The sequence below is a fragment of the Anomalospiza imberbis genome, chromosome 13, assembly GCF_031753505.1.
Source record: "Anomalospiza imberbis isolate Cuckoo-Finch-1a 21T00152 chromosome 13, ASM3175350v1, whole genome shotgun sequence".
Lineage (NCBI taxonomy): Eukaryota > Metazoa > Chordata > Aves > Passeriformes > Viduidae > Anomalospiza > Anomalospiza imberbis.
The window spans coordinates 2,973,464-2,990,344 of NC_089693.1; the positions used below are offsets into that span (position 1 = coordinate 2,973,464).

The 16,881-nt window shown below is 49.2% G+C and overlaps 1 protein-coding gene across 2 annotated transcripts in view; it reads right to left on the reverse strand.

The window, feature by feature from the left end:
- Nucleotides 1-16,881, reverse strand: part of LRRK1 (leucine rich repeat kinase 1) — a 73,698-nt gene continuing 56,817 nt past the window's right edge. For both annotated transcript variants that reach the window (XM_068203608.1, XM_068203609.1), the window contains exons 25-34: nt 16,537-16,703; nt 15,266-15,463; nt 14,330-14,607; nt 13,939-14,133; nt 13,026-13,177; nt 11,336-11,453; nt 9,944-10,060; nt 4,108-4,943; nt 3,451-3,552; nt 1-1,416 (exon numbers count right to left, since the gene is read on the reverse strand). In XM_068203608.1, coding sequence (XP_068059709.1) covers nt 1,239-1,416; nt 3,451-3,552; nt 4,108-4,943; nt 9,944-10,060; nt 11,336-11,453; nt 13,026-13,177; nt 13,939-14,133; nt 14,330-14,607; nt 15,266-15,463; nt 16,537-16,703 — 2,341 coding nt within the window. In that variant the 3' untranslated portion in view covers nt 1-1,238. The remainder of the gene's footprint in view (nt 1,417-3,450; nt 3,553-4,107; nt 4,944-9,943; nt 10,061-11,335; nt 11,454-13,025; nt 13,178-13,938; nt 14,134-14,329; nt 14,608-15,265; nt 15,464-16,536; nt 16,704-16,881) is intronic.

Consider the following 16,881-nt stretch of genomic DNA (forward strand, 5'->3'; position numbering starts at 1 on the left):
CCTGGGGAGGAATCAGTTTATTTTAAGATACATTCTGTTTCTGAAGAAGGATATTTTAGCAGCCTGCAACAGAAATGTGAACCAGAGGGTTAACCTGCCCGTTCGGCCTTGGCCAGCCTTGCCGATGCTCACACGAGATTCTTGGGATTAAAAAAAAAGAAAAAGAAAAGGTCCAAAATTCAAACTGTACACCTTTATACAGGGTGCTTAGCTGGGGCACTTTTTACACTGCTGTACATGCTTGGGATAATGAAGTGCAATTGGATTTAGAGCCAATCCAGCATCCCCAGGCCACTAATGAAGATAAAATACAAGCTGTGGTGGGCAGAAGCTGCACAGATACACAAGCAAACTTAGCTTATTGTGTTCCTGCTGCTCCAGAGTGCATTTCCCAAGAGAAAGAGGAGTGGAGCAGAGACAGCTTATAAACCTTCCTGGGCAGGGGCTCCCTTCTCTTCCATCAGGAACATCTGTCACACCCAGTGGCTTTGTGTTCCATCAGCTCCATTGACAAGCCAGCAGTGCCATGAGCCAGCTCACTCACTCCTGGTGCAGCGTTCCTGGCACGTTGTTTTGGGCTCCTTCACAGGAACACTGCACCACTACAGCTTTTAGGAACCAGAAACGCAGTGGCCAGCCACAGCTTCTCACTGGTTCCTACACCAGGGTGTCTCTACACAGCGACTACACCTGAAGTAGGACACACACCCTAACTAATGGATTTGCAGGGAGGTGGGAAGCAGCCCCACCGTGCAGGGTTTCCAGCAGATGCATTCCTCCTGGGAACAGGGTGAATCAGCCCACAGTGCCCGCGCTGCCGGCCAGCAGGCAGCCGGGACTGAAATGTGCTCAGGCTCCCAGGGCAGAGCCCACGGAGCTCTCCTGGCTGACACACACACAACAGCAGCAGCAGCAGCAGCCAGGGCATGCTGAAGGTGAGGAAGGAATTCAAAATGGGGAAGAACAAACTGGAAATTGGGGGATGAGCAGAACTGCAGCCACCTTTGCTCTCAACAGTACAGGGGAGCCTGTGACGGAGCAGGGAGCCGAGAGCTGGCCCAGCTCCCGGCCCTGCTCACAGCAGCTTCTTCATTCCCCAAAAGCCCTGGTGGGGCTCTGGGAACCCCACGGTGCTCACTAGCAGCAAACCAGACACACACTCCCCCCATCAGCCCTGGTGTGGGCCTTGTCTCCGAGTCCAGGACTCCCGCTGAGGCTCGGGTCCAGCGCCACGGGCACTACCTTCTCTTGCGCATGCAGGTCTCCAGCCTGCCCAGCTCCTCGTAGGCCTGGTAGAAAGTGTCAAAGTCTCTGGCACTCCAGCCCCTCCAGACAGCCAGGCACCGCTCCATGTTTTCGTTCTCAAAGCAGCACACAACCGTGTCCTTCCCTACGAGAGCCGCGTCCACCAGCGTCCTGGGGAAGGGAGCAGAGAGCAGGGAAGGGCATTACAGGGAAGGATGTTACAGGAAAGGGCATTACAGGGAAGGGCATTACAGGGAAGGATGTTAGAGGGAAGGATGTTACAGGGAAGGATCTTACAGGGAAGGGCATTACAGGGAAGGATGTTACAGGAAAGGGCATTACAGGGAAGGGAATTACAGAGAAGGGCATTACAGGGAAGGCCATTACAGGGAAGGCCATTACAGGGAAGGCCATTACAGGGAAGGATGTTACAGGGAAGGGCATTACAGGGAAGGGCATTACAGGGAAGGGCAGCTCTGCAAGCACAGCATTGGCTCATGAGCTTCCTTTCCAGCTACACAAGCTTTTTACAAGCTGCAAATCCTTCAGCAAGGAGAGTGTAACAAAGAGAGGGATCAGAAACTGTGTCACATCACAACCAAGCAGCTCAGTGACATGGGAAAAGGTTTTTAAAGGGATTCAGGTGCCTAAATATGCAGGTGGGGGCTTAAGTCTGCCATGGCATTTGAAGTTGATGCTAATCTCCTGATTTACTAAATCCACAGACTCTTGTTCCTGCTTCCAGCTGGGCATTTTCAGAACAGCTCCATTGTAACACAACTGACAGGCTGCTGAGATCTTCCACAGCCTGGAATAAAGCACGGAAGTGCGATGGAGCCTGTCTGTGTCAGCTCAGGGGCTGAGCCCCGAGCCCAGAGCAGCAGGCACAGCTGTGGCAGCACTCAGGGATCCGTGTGGTCCGTGTTGTATGTGCTTCCCTTCACGGTCTCTGTTGAAGCTGGCCCTGCAAGTACCTCAGAGGGAGGTGGCTGGGCAGGCAATGACACTTCTCCTTTGCAGGGTCCAAGGGACAGGAGTTCAGCCCTCACTGGGCTCCTTCTACCACTCCCATCGCAGATGGGGAAGGTTGGTCCCAAAGTGTTTCCCCAGAAGGGTGCCCAGCTGGGAGCACTGGCCACAGGACTGTCCTTGGCAGCTGGTTTTTATTACAAACTGCCCCTACAAAGCCCCCACCCTTTCCTCCTCTCCCTGCTCTGCTCTGCCATTTGAGCAGCCCCTTCCCTTTCCTCCCCTTCTCCTCACACAGGGAGGGTCAATGGCCATGGTGCCAGGTCCAGCCATGCAGCAGGGCAGGACAGGTGTGAGATGGGGTATCACTTAGCCTGAACTCCACACTCAGTGTGAGTTAAGCAAAACCAACCTAAGAGTACCTGTGACCAATAAAGAGAATTCTCTCCTCCCAGCTAACTGATAAAGACACTCAGTTCTGAGTACAGGGAATGGCAGGAGCCTTTGATCTCCTGTTGTGTTTGCCTGGTGGTAATAAACGATCATTTATAATCCTTAGCACTGCTTAACCTGCATTTGTTTGGACATAAATAGTACAATCCCAGACCAGTATTTAAGTGATCAGCAGGAACACCCCCACCTCTCCAGCAGCTATTTATTTCCTTGACTCTCCTTCACTGTATGAAACATTTTAAATTAACGTATATAACTGCTCTCCCCTGTGCTCCAGGAGCCGTCCCCCGGCCTGTCACTGCCCACAGCACAAAGGTGCTCATTTAGAGCCAGAACATCAACCTGACCCACGTGAATGCAGCCACAGACAAGCGCCGTGCTCTGCATAAATACACCTCTTGTTCTGAGCGCGGGGCCGAGTCTGCCAAGCTGCTCTGACCTTCTGCCAGGTGCCCTCGGAGCAAAGGGACCCAGCACCAGGCAGGATCAGGCCAACACGATCACATTGTGCACGGTGATCTGTGTCATTATGGGTGTTCAGTCTCTGTGGACTTTGGAGACCAGGCTGTAGTCACAGAGCCTCCTCCTCACTGTCTGCCCCGCTCTAAGAGCGTGCCCACACCTTGATGTGCAACCAGCAACTGCGTCCTCCCACTGGGAACTCCTCAGAGGCTGCTGGAAGCCAAGAGGAAGCTCCCAAGAGCCCTGAGAGCCTGCAGAGCCCCCCTGTGCCCCCCCAGCCCCCTTGTGCCCCTGGACCCTGGTGTGCCCAGCCAGCCTCACCCGTAGGGAGCCAGCTCCCCCGCCTTCAGCACCGCGATCACTCTGCCCCGCTGCGTGCCTGATTCCTTCTCCAGCCCGATAACGATGATGTCCCCTCCTCTCCTGGAAGAGAAATGAGGGAGATGTCACATCCTCAGCACTGGGCATGTTGTCAGCTGAGTAAGATCCACGCAGGATATCCATCCTCTGCTCCATGCCCACATGCAGCCACGGGGAGGGGGCACCGTGATGCCACGGGGGCATCCTGAATCCACTGCAGTGAGAGATCCTGTGACAAGCAAACTCAGCTTCCCAGAGGTTCCCATCAGCTCCACAGGAGGCAGCAGGACTTGCCAGGCAAGGAGGCTGCCTGCTGTTCTTTGTTTCCTCAGTAGCTGGGGAAACGTGGCTTGGAGTCTGACCACCCCCTTCTCATTCTGCTGAAAGCAACCCAGCAAGGCCTTCCACGTGGCCACTCTGCTCAACACTGCATACTTCCAAAAGGCATAGAAAATCCATGTTCCATTATACTAGGAGCAGAATTTCTTAATGATAACTTGACTTTCTGGGCACGTGAATCATACTGGGAATGCAAAAGCTGCTGAATTAGCCTGAGTTAATCTCATGTTCAGCCAGCAGGGATTTTGACTAAGTTGCCTGCTTAAGTGACCCACTTACCTGGGGATCCAGATGAGGTCTTTTACAGGAAGAATCTTGACTGCTTGGAGATGCTCCGTGTTGTCACCTGCAGGTGAAGCATCGTGATCCAGGGAAGCCTTCAGCTCGTGGAATTTCTCAGACTCCTCAAAATCCATGGAGAAGGGTGCACTGGAAGAGCTCATGGGCGAGCTGGGCAGGCTGGAGGGGCAGCGAGTTACCGCGCTGGGGGGCGAGGAGGAGTAGGAAGACACAGAGCAGTAATCCGTGAGCGAGTCCTGGTGGTTCAGGATCTGGGTGCCCACGTCCGGGCTGTACATGATGCTCATGTCCCCCGGAGGGCTGTTCTCCATCACCTCGTGGCTGATGGGGGCCGTGGCCGGGATGGCAGCCGAGGGCTGCTGGATGGTGAACATGTCTCTGAGGGGGCTGCAGTCCCCGCAGAAGTAGCGTGCGCAGAGCTGGTAGCTGGTGGCGTGGTACATCACCAGGAAGTTGCTTTTATCGTCCAGACACCAGACCACCTCCTCGCCGTGGCACTCGGAGTTGCAGGCGATGGATGTGATGACGGAGGGCGGGCTGAAGGCCTCCAGCCTCCTGCTGATCTCCATGGAGGCGCAGTTGATGACGAGGACCCCGGGGCCGTTGCTGTACCACACCTCGGCCCCGCTGTTGGTGACCTCCATGGTCCTCACCGGGTACGGGTTCTGCCGCGGGTCGCTGTCGGAGATGTTGAATTTGGACCTGTTTGCTGTGTGGGAGCACAGGTAGGAGCAGTTGTCCCCTGGCAGGCCCTGGGACACTGAAAACACTGCTACGAGTCCATCTGACAAGCCAGCCAGCACCACATATGAGTTCTGTGAGAAAAAGACAAAAATTTCATGGAATTGTAGAATGGTTGGGTTGGAAGGAACCTAAAAGATTGTTTCATTCCATCCCTCTGCCATGGGCAGGGACACCTTCCACTAGACCAGGCTGCTCCAAGCCCCATCCAACCTGGCCCTGAACACTTCCAGGGATAGGGAGTCCACAACCTCTCTGTGCCAGGACCTTACCACCCTCATAGCAAAAAATTTTTTCCAATTTCTTTACTTTTCTGTAATAGAAGAGCTTTCATTCCCAGAAGCTCTGCCTGCTTCTCACATTCTGCAAGAACACCAGTAACTCACCCCAGAACACCGATAACACAATATAAAAAGAAGTCATTAGAAGAAACTGCCTCAGAGCCACGCTCCTTTCACCCAGTGTTACCTCTCTCTTTACTGGCAAGGGCGGACAGACAGACCTGGCAGCCTGCCCTGAAGGTTAACAAATTCAAGCTGGAGTATGTTCAGAGACAGCCATCATGATCCTAGGAATCCAGCTGTAGAAACCCGGCTCACTTCCAAAAAAGAGTAAAGCTATTGCTATCAATGTAGGTAGGCGAGGAATGGAAGAATTGCAGTAAAAATGGAAAGAGGGAGCCAATATTCTCACAAACAAGAGCATCCAGGGATTGCTCCACATCCAGAGTCTGCTGCTCTGAGAGCTCTGTTCCTCCCAGGGATGTGCTCTGGGTCTGGGATTCCTGGCAGCTCAGACATCCCAGCCACGGGCACAGAAGCAGCAGCAGTTCACCAAAGCACCTGCTAAGTGCCATGAACAATTCTGCAGGTGGGTAAAACCTGTCCCTAATTGTACAGATGTGCTGGACACAGCTCCAGCTCCATGGCCATGCATTCCTCGTGTCCCAGGGGCAGGAGCTGCTGAGAAGGCCATGGCTCAGCAACTCCTCCAGCTAATCCCAGCAGGGCAAAATGCTGTTAAACAGATTGGGAAATTGATCTCTTGGGAACAAAACTTCCCGTGACCTTGGGCCTCTACCAGAAACTCCCCCATCTGTGAAGCAGATAAAACAATACTTACCTCAAAGGCCTTTCTATTTCCTCCCTGTGGAGCAATAAATTCTAAAAAAAGACCATTTTACCCAGGACTTCTTTGCTGCCTGGACTAAGCACAGCTAACCAAACAGAACCAGACAGAGCAGCACAGAGCTGACACAACCTTGCCCCTCCTCAGCCTCTCCACAGTGGAAAGCCTTGCCTCTGGCATGCCCAGGATGCCAGTGAGATGGGCTGAGGCTCAGAGTCACCCTTTGCTGGGAATGCAAAAATTAAATTAAGGCATCCCTGTGCCCTTCCAGGGATCTTGATTCTGCCAGGCCTGGACAATGGTTCCCAGGCTGTAAATCCACAGAAAAATCAGTATCTTGACTTGCCCCAGCTATTGAGGGGCAGGTAGTGCAGGGTAAGTGTTATTTAATTGACAGCTCTGCCTGCAAGGCTCATTTTGAGTCCTGGACAAAGAGACACTCTCTGCACACCAAGTATGAGTAAAACCATGAGAGCACTGAGCCCCTGTGACTAATCCAAATCACAGCAGAATTTTACTGTAATGGGAAAAACTAGGAAAGCAAGTGGAAAGTTGTGAAATGGGGCTTGGACTAACTCAGTCCAGTCCCAATGCTCTAACCACTAATTAAAAGAAACCCCAAAGACCTGCAGTGCTCAGTGCCATGTTCCTGCTGCCATGTGGATCTGGTGCAAAGGCTCCTGGAAGTGGCTTTGCCAAGGAGTTGCATCAGTAGGTTGGATCATGGCACAATGCTTAGCACAAGTTGGATTTTGGGTTACTTTTTCTTTGGAAGGGAGTTCAATTACTTAAAACTGAATAAAACAAAACAGAACAGCCCACATTTCTCTGGTAAAAAATGGTCCAACTTTTTCAGTCTGAAGAACCCAGCACAAGAGGCATTTCTTACCAGAAATGGAAAATTTAAATTGAAATGGGAACATCAGATATTAACTGTAATGTGGGTATGTCAACCTGAACCAGTCCTAGCGTGACAAAGGACACTATTAAAATCTTCAGAGATTATAATTTTGTCTCATTTGATTTGATAACACTGAATTATCCAAACATATTCTTCACAAAAAAAATATTTTGAATTCCTTGATTAGTGTCAGCTACTACAGAACAGATTCCCTATTCCCTTTTGAGTTCCACAAGCCAAATTTCCCTGGCACTGAGCAGTCAGCACCATAACCAGGCAGAGGTGGTCACTGACTCCCTCCTGGTGGTACTAGTAATACCAATGCCAAATCCTGGCCTATCTGGGATGGAACAATAGTGGAAGTAAATTTGGAAGGTATTTTTTCCATTGGAGTATTTATTGCTTTCTGTCTTGGCTATCAGGATCTGTTTCTATCCAGCCATTGCTGTTATCTCTCAGAGAGATAAGAAACAAGAAGCAGGAATCCAAATGCTGAGAAATGCCCTCAACCTGCCATCCCCCACATGACTGAGCTGAGGGAGTGACCAAATCTACGGCAGACCATGTCAAAAACCACCTCCCTACAGATGCCATAATTAATTCTTGCCAGATTTAATCCAGTGCTGGTGAGGCAAAACCCCCCTGATCAGGGTATTCCAGCAGCAACCAAAGGCAGGCAGGGCTGCAGCCTCCAGAAACCTTAAGTAACTTTCTCAGAATTCATTTTCAACATTTGGGCTCCACGAGGAGCCAACACAAACACACAGCAACAAAACTGCATTTGAAGGCCCCTTGCTGCCAGCAGCCCCGCTGTGCCAGGAGCAAGGCCCCGAGCGGGGCCGTGCCGCGCTGCGATGTGCGGGGATGAGCCGGCTCCAGACGTCCCGTCCCACTGCCAGCAGGTCAGCAGAAATGGCAAAAAATCCTACGCCAGGGCCTGGTCACCTCCTCCTCCTCCTCCTCTTGTCCCTGCAGGGTCTGGCACTGCTGGCTGCAGCCTTTAAATGCAGCTTTTGTTTCCACGTGTTCCAGGTTTCTGCACGAGGCCAAAGATTTGCACCCATTCAGGTTTCTCTCTCCCTCCACATCTCTTCGTAAGAAAGCTGCAAACCAAGGCAGAATGTGCCTTGGTTTGCCCTTTTTAACCTGCTCATTTGCTAATTTGTTTTCTTTTTCCTTCTGAAAATTGTATTGTTTACCAAAAAGAATCATCCTGATGACAAAAAGCATGCAACAAAAAGCTTAAATTGTACAAGACTTTTCCTTGGCGGGCGAGTTTCAGATTCTGGGCCCCCCTTGCCTGCTTTCAAATTTCCATGATGCTTCCTTTGGATGAGGAACCAAGTTTTGGAAACTATTTCTTTTGGATCAGCCTTCCCAAGGCAGTCGTAAAGAATTCCCCTTCCCAGCAACATCCCTCAGCAATTCTCTGACTAAAAGTTGCCTCACATCTCACCAGCTAAAGGCTTTCTTCCCAGGGAAATACAATTCCCTTCTCCACTGGACAGCAGTGACTGTGATAACTCTGATAGAGCTTGCTGGCCAGGCAGTGAGTGTGACAAGTGTAAGCTTTCCACACAGGTTTTTTTGGAAGAACTGGCTGGTTTAGTTCTTGCCAGCCTGGTCAGCACATCCCCAGGCTGCTGCTCTGGCCATTTCACTGCCAAACTCATTCATAGAAAGGAGAGAGGAAAAAGTAAGTCCAATAAACTAAGAAGGAGTGAGCTGAAGGGAGCTGGAAGGTTGGGTAGGGTCGGGGGAGGAAGGGAGGTGTCTAGACTCAATATTGCTATTGTAGGGCCTGGCATTATTTATGACATTTTCTAGGCAAGCCACAAACTGGAAATAGAAACCAGGAGACATAAAGCCACTCGTAACCCCTGAGGAATGGCTTTGCAAGCTGTGTGACAGTGGAAAAGCTGAAAGCAAAAGACTCCTTCGACTGTCCTGGATGGATCCGCAGTCAGCATGAAAAAGAAATTTGCCCTACACATCAGAAATGAAACTCCACAGAGGACAAATGCTGCAGGTCCAGGAGCCAAGGAAAGTCAATAGATGCAGAGAAATCCAGCCCTGTGCCAACTTTACATCAATGCCCTACTTTAGCCCTACTTACTCCATGTTTGGAAGTGCAGCAGCACACCTTACACAAACCATCTGCCTCAGACTCAGTCCATGCAGAAATCCCAGCAGATGAGCCAGAAATGGACAATGGCTCAGGACAGGCCTGGCATAAACCAGCAGCTCTCAGACACATCCCAGTCTGCTGGCATTTGCAAAGACTACACAGCGACCAGTAATGTTGGAACATAATTATATGTTTTCACTTGAGGTGGCTGTAAGCAAACCGGAGGTAATTTAGCTGGAAAACAGTTTTTATACATCTCCCAAGGCTTGCCTGCAATAGGCACCCAGGTCAGATTTCTCCTGCCAGAAATGGGATGGTGGCAATTCCAGACCTAGGCAGGTAACATATAACTTGTTTCAATGGCCATAAGAGTAATCATCCATGTTACCCATAAGAGCATTACCCAAGCCAGCTGTATTATCAAGTGTTCTCATTCAAAACCAAAACAGGAGTGTGGCTGAGCCCAGATAACATTTAAGGATGACTGTGCACACAAATGACAGCACACAGCCCAGGAACACAGTGGGTACAAGAGGCTGGATGTACCCACGTCCTGCATTAGCACTTAACAGATCTCTCTTCTAATTATTGCTTCATGTCTTCTCCACTTTGCCTGATCAGCCTAAACCTTGTGTTCCAGTGAAGTGGAAACGCAGCTGGAAAACTTCCTTGCCGAGGAATTTGATCTGTTTTGACTATTCTCCCAGCAGGTTTGGAAGTGCCAGCTTTGGTCCCCTGACTCAGGTTCTTGCCCACACCTCTGTCCTCTGGCAGAGGCAGAAAGACCTGGAAACCTTCTCCTTGCAGTGCCAAAATATTCCTGGGCATTGCAAAATCCTTCAGCACCAGCTGAGTGTGGCAGCTTGGCCCAGCAGCAGAGTCTCACTACTGCCCTTTTCCTTTGGGTTGTTCCTTACCCTTTTGACAAGAGGCATCACCAGGAAGCAGCTCACAGTGGCAGGAGTGTCTAAACCCTTCAGCGGAGTCTTTAAGGGACACATGCCCTGCAATCCATACACAGAAATCTTCTGGTCCTGTGAAAGAGCACATGAAATTCTATAAATTCACACCACCTCCCTGCTTTTCATATCTTGATACCTGAGCAAGATCTAATTGGTTCCAAAACTGGTTTTTATTTGTATTTTTTGATACCCAAAGTGTGAATTTCTGTATTCCATGGAGAGCCTTTGGCATGTGGGTAGAAAATGGGTGCTGCCATTCCCCAGAACGGGCTGTGGACAATATATGCATTATCCAAAAGTCAGCAAAAATCACCAGTGTAGGCACTTTATCACCACATCCAAAAGCAGCATCTGACAACCCTGAACACAAAAATCCCAAAACAACAATTTAAGCAGGTAGTATGTTATTTTGCATTAACCTGGCTATTCAAGGGACATTACATTTTATGTGGAATCACACCTGTCCCACACCTCCTAAATCTACTAGACTGACCAAGAGCACCCAGCAACACTTTTCATTCTGATCTAAAAGGTGGAAATACAATGCTTTAAGATCTTAGAATTTTAATTTTTCTACACATATTATTATTAAAAAAAAAAGAGAGAGTATTTGAGCTTTACCTCTATTTGAGAACAGAAAAAATCAAAATACCTTATTTTCTTATGGGGAGAAAAAAAATTCTATACTCACGACATCCATGCCAGGGCAGAGTGAAATAGCCAACACAAATTATTTACTCACCGAGTGTGGCCTTTTATCCCCCCTACTCTAAAACACTGAACTTCAGGTACATTTACATTTTTTGGCTGTTTTTTCTTTGTTTTGTGTGAAATGATTGTGTCAGAACTGGCTGACACTTAACAGCCCTTTTTGATGTGTGGACAGGGGCTCTGGGGGATAAATCAGCCACTCTTATCTTTTTAGCTGCCATTTTCCACGGCAAACACAAAACTCGGTTACCCATTTCCCACCAACCTTCAAATCCCTCAGGCCTCTTTCAAAACCCCACCATTAAATGCATGTTTTCTGTCCCTGCCTCCCTTTATCACCCACAGATAAGCACATTTCCCAGATGAACCCCTGGGCACAGATTGCTCCAGCCCAGAGAGTTTCCCCTCGGAAAGCCGAGGTTCCCACGATCGCTCCGGGCCATGGGACGCACAGTCTGGATCTGTGTGTCAGGTAGAAACAAAACACCTGGAGATAGCAGATGCAAAGTCACGCTGCTCATCTGAGACGCCCTTTGTCTTACACACTCTTGGCTTTACTAATTTAACAGGCCTTTTCTCTTCGTTAGTGTCTCCCCTAACGAGGCCCCTCTTGAGGGGGGCACAGGCAATGCTCACCTCCGTGGCTGCCCACAGGGCATTCTGAAATTTGAGTTGGCAGCACAGCTTCATTCCTGGGCAGCTCATCCTCTGCACTTCCATGACTCCTTTCTCCAGGTTGACCACCGTGTAGTTCCTGAAAGGAGCAAGCAACAACTTCAGACAGCCAGCATTCCTCCTGCATGGGGCCGAGGGACTTGTGGCACTTGTGGCCAAGCCATGACACAACTGCCCAGATGTGGATGATGCTGCAAGGATCTACACCCCTCCAAACTGTAAATTCCTCAATTTGAAGGAAAAGAAAGATGTGCCATGGCTCTTCCTCAGGGGCAGATGTGCAATTGTTTCTGTGAAGATTCACACTCAGCTCTGACTTTGCACAGGGTTAGGAGGATGTATGTGGTCTGTTCCTGTAATTGAGCTGTGAGACAAACAGATCCAGCTGAACAGCAGTAATTAATAGCTGGGAAGTCTCAGCCCATCTTGCCCATTAGGTTCTCAAGGGAATAGCTGCTCTCCAAGTTCACTGCCTTGCTATTATCTGGCTTCATTATTATTCCAGTACATAAACAGAGGAGCATGATTCTACAGAGCAAAGATCTGTAACCTAATAAAATTATTTATATATACGACTAATCAGTAGTTTTTTTGTAGCTAAAAGGATTTTGTTCATTTGGGGAAGTTTATTGATTTTGGATGTTTGAACAACAACTGGATATTCACAACCACATCTGTGAGTCCCAGATGTTTTACCAACTGTGGCACAAGCATTTACACATCCTGAAATCTGTCACACGTGAGTAAATTAGTTCTTCAGCAGTCTCCAGCAAGTGGATTGTCCAGTCAGGAAGCAGATTCACTGAGATATATTGCTGTGAATATTTGGACAACATCCATGTATTCAAAATACATCTGGGAGTGCCATGTGCTTCACCAGTTCAGCAGGAAAAGTTACACTGCCTGCACTGAACAACTGACCAAGGACCACAAATGGCAAAGCAAATAGTTCAGCAACAAATCACGTGCCTTTCCCATTAGCTTAATGGTTACAAATAATGAACACATTAATATAAAATTCAGATCAGTTTGTGAATGTTTCCAAATAAGACTGGGGCTATAAAAATCAGCAGCATCCATAAAAATGAACCTAACTAGCTGCAGGTCACATGTGACTGAGCAAAATGCCATCACCTCAGTCACAATTTAATAACATTTTAAGCACATGCCTTCAGTCCAGAACATATTTTACTGGCAGTGCACACTTGGATGCACACACAGCTCCAGGCATGTGGTTAACTCGCGATGATTGCAATAGGATTTAAGCATGTGCTTAATTGCTTTGCAGAAGAGAGATGGAACTGCAGCCTCAATTAGGAAAGGTTTAGTGTTAAATGGCCTCATTAGGAAAGGCAGAACACGTCTGTTCTCGTGTGCAAAAGCTTCATCCTGTGTGTGTGAATCATTACACTGCCCTAATCTTCTCCCCATATTAACTGAAGCAGAGTTAAGCTCATTAAATATCCTTTATAAAGCAACCACTGTTCCCAATTAAAAGAGTTTGGGAAAACAGTGTTCACTGTACTCTTGGCGTTCATCCAAGTTTACTTTCACCTTCTTTACCTCCCTCCCAAAGGCAGAAGTGCAGATGCTGAAGGATTTTTCACTTAAAAAGGAAAAAAAAAGGAATTGCTATTGTGCACTGTCTCACCTGGTGTCCTCCTTCCCATCCCAGAACACCACCGTGTACTCCTGCCCTGGGGAGCAGAAGAAGGAAGACTGCTTCCCACAGGGCAGCAGGTACATGAACGTTGCAAAGGTTGGATCTTTCATCTGCCCCACCACAGAGATGGCCAGGGGACGCTGAGGGGGAAGGAAAAGAGAAAGACACATCACACAAGATGAAATAGGAGAACCATGATAAACAGGAGGTTCAACAAGGCCAAGCACAAGGTCCTGCACCTGGATCAGGGCAATCCCAAGCACAAGCACAGGCCAGGTGTCCCTGGAACTGGATTATATTTAAGGTTCCTTCCAACCCAAACCATTTTCTGATTCTATGATTATTTATTAAAGCTTGGTCTGTCATTCTCTTACACATTTTACTGATTCATTTCTTCAGGCTTACGAATTTTGGAAGCTGACCCATTGCATGAGTGTGTGTAGATGTTTGAGAATCAGGCTGACCTTTGTTTGAAGGACAGCAGCTCTAAAACAACTGAAATTAATGAAGAATGTAATGCAGCATAATCCTTTTATTGCACTTTGAAGCTTTTTCTTTTTCATACCTCCTTTTATAATCTTTGGGATTTTGAAGTCTTTGTAGTTGCACTCACAGCATGACACTGGAGCTGTTTCGAGAAATTATGGGTAATGTCTTGCCCTGGTGAAATCAGCAGCAGACATCAAGGGACCTTCAAGCCACCACAGATGTCTAAGGCCACAAATCTGTCATCATTTCATTCATACAACTCTCATTTAAGTCAACAGAAATTCTGGGCCAAATCAGCAGGAGGGGTAAACGGGCAATGGAGCTGTTGTGCTGCACCAGGAGCAAGCTCAGCCCTCCTGCACGAAGATGGCAGCCAGCTCAGAGAACACGGCTCAGCAGGGTGGTCTTGTACCTTCTCTGGCTTAGTGTCCCAACACTCCATCATGAGTGCCTGCATCCTGTAGAGCTGCACCTCCTCGGGCTGCCCGAGGACTGGACGGATCCCTTTGGACAGTTTCTTTGCAATCTGGAGCTGGTGGTGTCCCAGCACAGGCCGCTGCCCCGACAGCAGCTCGTACAGAACCATCCCATAGGAGAACATGTCCACCTAGAGCCAGAAGCAGAGGGAAAATCAGGGCAAGGCTCTGCTGGTGGGTGGAGAGGAGAGCAAGGCAGGCCACAGGCTTTTCCCAAGTGGGAAAGCCAGTGCCAGCCCCCACGCACGGAGAAAGGAATTGAGCCATGGGATGGTGCCAGCCCCACACTGCCACCGCAGGGCTGCCCCACAGCCTCCCCCCAGTCACCTTCTCGTCGTAGACGATGCGGGGCCGGATCTCGGGGGCCTGGTAGCCCGGCGTGCCCTCCACGCCCAGCGCGCCCTCGTGGAACGACTGCCGCGAGATGCCGTAGTCGGAGAGCTTAATGTTGATGTGCTCCCTGACGTCCAGGGACCACACCAAGATATTGTCCGACTTGAGGTCGCAGAAGATGATGTTCTTCTTGTGCAGGTAGGCCAGGCCTGTGGCGATCTGGTAGGCTATTTTGTGTGTCAGCATGTGTCCCAGCGGCACAAAGGAGGACCCTGGCACAAAGGAACAGCCTGTCTCCAGCTCCTGTAATTGCCATAACTGCTTCTTCTTCCCCCTCTCTCCTTCTCTTTTTAACTCCGGAGCAACAACTGACAACCTTTTGAAACATCACTCAATGGCACCATTTGAAATGACACTGTTTATGTTACTGTACGTGTCTGACAGTCCTATTAGATTCTTTTTTTAAACCCTTTCACTTCTAGGCCACTAAATCTTCTGGTGAAAATTAGTGTTTGACTGAAAGTTGACATGAAGCCAAGGTGCCAAGAGGGTCAGATGGCCTCAACTTATCTTGGAATTAGTGTTGTTCATTTGACAATGACAGCAATACAGATAATTATGAGATAATTTAGAGTACCAGACACCCATCTGCAGGGGGAAAACCACAGCACCATCCATGCAGCACTGAAGAGAGATGCACTCCATAATAACTTGAAGAGAAATTGAAAATCCAGGTCTCCAAAGTAGTTTTGAGAATGCTGAGCATCAATTTTTACTAGGTTCCCAAAAGCACAATATAAGAACAATTCCATCCCTCCCACTTCCCTTAGTCTGGAAAAAAAAAAATCCCCTGCAGCACATCAAGCAGTAATTTAAACACCACTGCCCATTTGTCAGTGGGAGAGGGGTGGGAGCAGAGCCTGGCTTTACCTTTGGAGTTCTCAGCCAGGACAGTGGTGAGGCTGCCCAGTGGGGCCAGCTCCAGGGCGAAGCAGAGCGGGTGGATGCTGATGCCGATGAGGGACACGATGCAGGGGTGCTGCAGGGAGTGCAGCATGCTGGCTTCCTGACGGAACTCCGAGAAGTTCTTCATGGCATCCATGGCCCGCAGGTGCTTCAGCATGGTATCTGGCAAGACACACAACCCCCCCTTGTCACTGCCCAGCTCAGGAAACGAGTCACAAACTCTTTGGGAGGTGTTCACCGAGCGAGGGCTGCAGGAAGAAGGCAGCTGCTGGGATTATGTTGACAGCAAGGCTTTAAGTTGAATCCTTATGCCGATGTATGAGCCACTAAGAGACGCTGGCTATAAGCAGGATCTGTCTGGTGCCTCAGGGAGCAAGAGCTCCCTTGGTCCTTAAACACCAGGCTCAGGTGTGTCTGGTACATGCTGTTCTCACATATGCCCTGGGTGACTTTGGAACACCCGTGCTCCCAGCAGGGAATCTGTGTAGATGGCCCATTGCAGACCTTTTGCTGGAAGGGCTCTTCCCTACAGTTTCCCAGCTTCCCTGCCAGAAGAGACACTCATCACAGTAATGGTTGTGCTGCCACAGCACACCACAGGCTGCTCAGGCAGGTCAGCTCTTCCCGAAGGTGATTTGTCACCGGGACAGCAGCTGGCCTCCCCCACAGCTCAGGGATTCACCACATCCTCCCCTGACAAAAATGAGGAATGTGAGGCACTTTCCCCTTTCCTCTGTGCATGGACTGAGGCTCTGCTGCAAAGCTGGGCTCCACAAGAGAGCCCATCCCTGCCTGGAGAAGCTGGTGGGCTCAGAAGGATTCCCAGTTTGCTTTCTGCTGGCACAGAGTGAGTAAAACACTAATTCAGAGGTGGAGACTCCCAAGTCCTCAGTGCAAACCCAAGCAAGCCCACACTTCTGATGGCCAAATAGTGTGGGAACAGGAGTTGAAATCTCAGCCCCCTTCCCTATCAAGGGCTCTGTCTTGGCACCCTATAAATCCAACCTCTGATCTGCAGGAGAGAAGCCTCCTGCAGTGCCAGTGACCTTCATCACTACAAATGCCCATGAAGAACTCTCAGATGCATCCTCCTCCTCCACTGAAACCCATCCGTTTTGCTATTTCCATGCTGTGTTTAATCAGCTGATATCAACACTTTGCAGACTCTTTGGTCTTATCTTGGGATCCCAGACTGCAGATTCCCAGATTCCTGACACCAAATCTGTGCACTGTACCTGCAGCTGAAGTGGGAGAACCCTTGCATTTTTTAATCTGAAATCTCTTCACAGCCACTGGTTTTCCTTGGTATCGTGCCCGATATATAACAGTTCCACTTCCACCCTGGCCAAGAACGTTGTTTTCATTTTCACTGCATTCCAGTTTGCTATTTTCCAGGAACAGTCTGCCAAACAGAAATTGGGGGTTTTTAATTAAAGTTTCAAAGACGTGGTCAATTAATGTTTTTAATGTGATTTCCATTTTCACAAATACCTAATAGGTTCTTGCCTTATCTACCAAGAGGATTGGATCACCTGAACTACCTTGGTCATCTCAGTGCAACTCCATGCTGGCTCACGTTG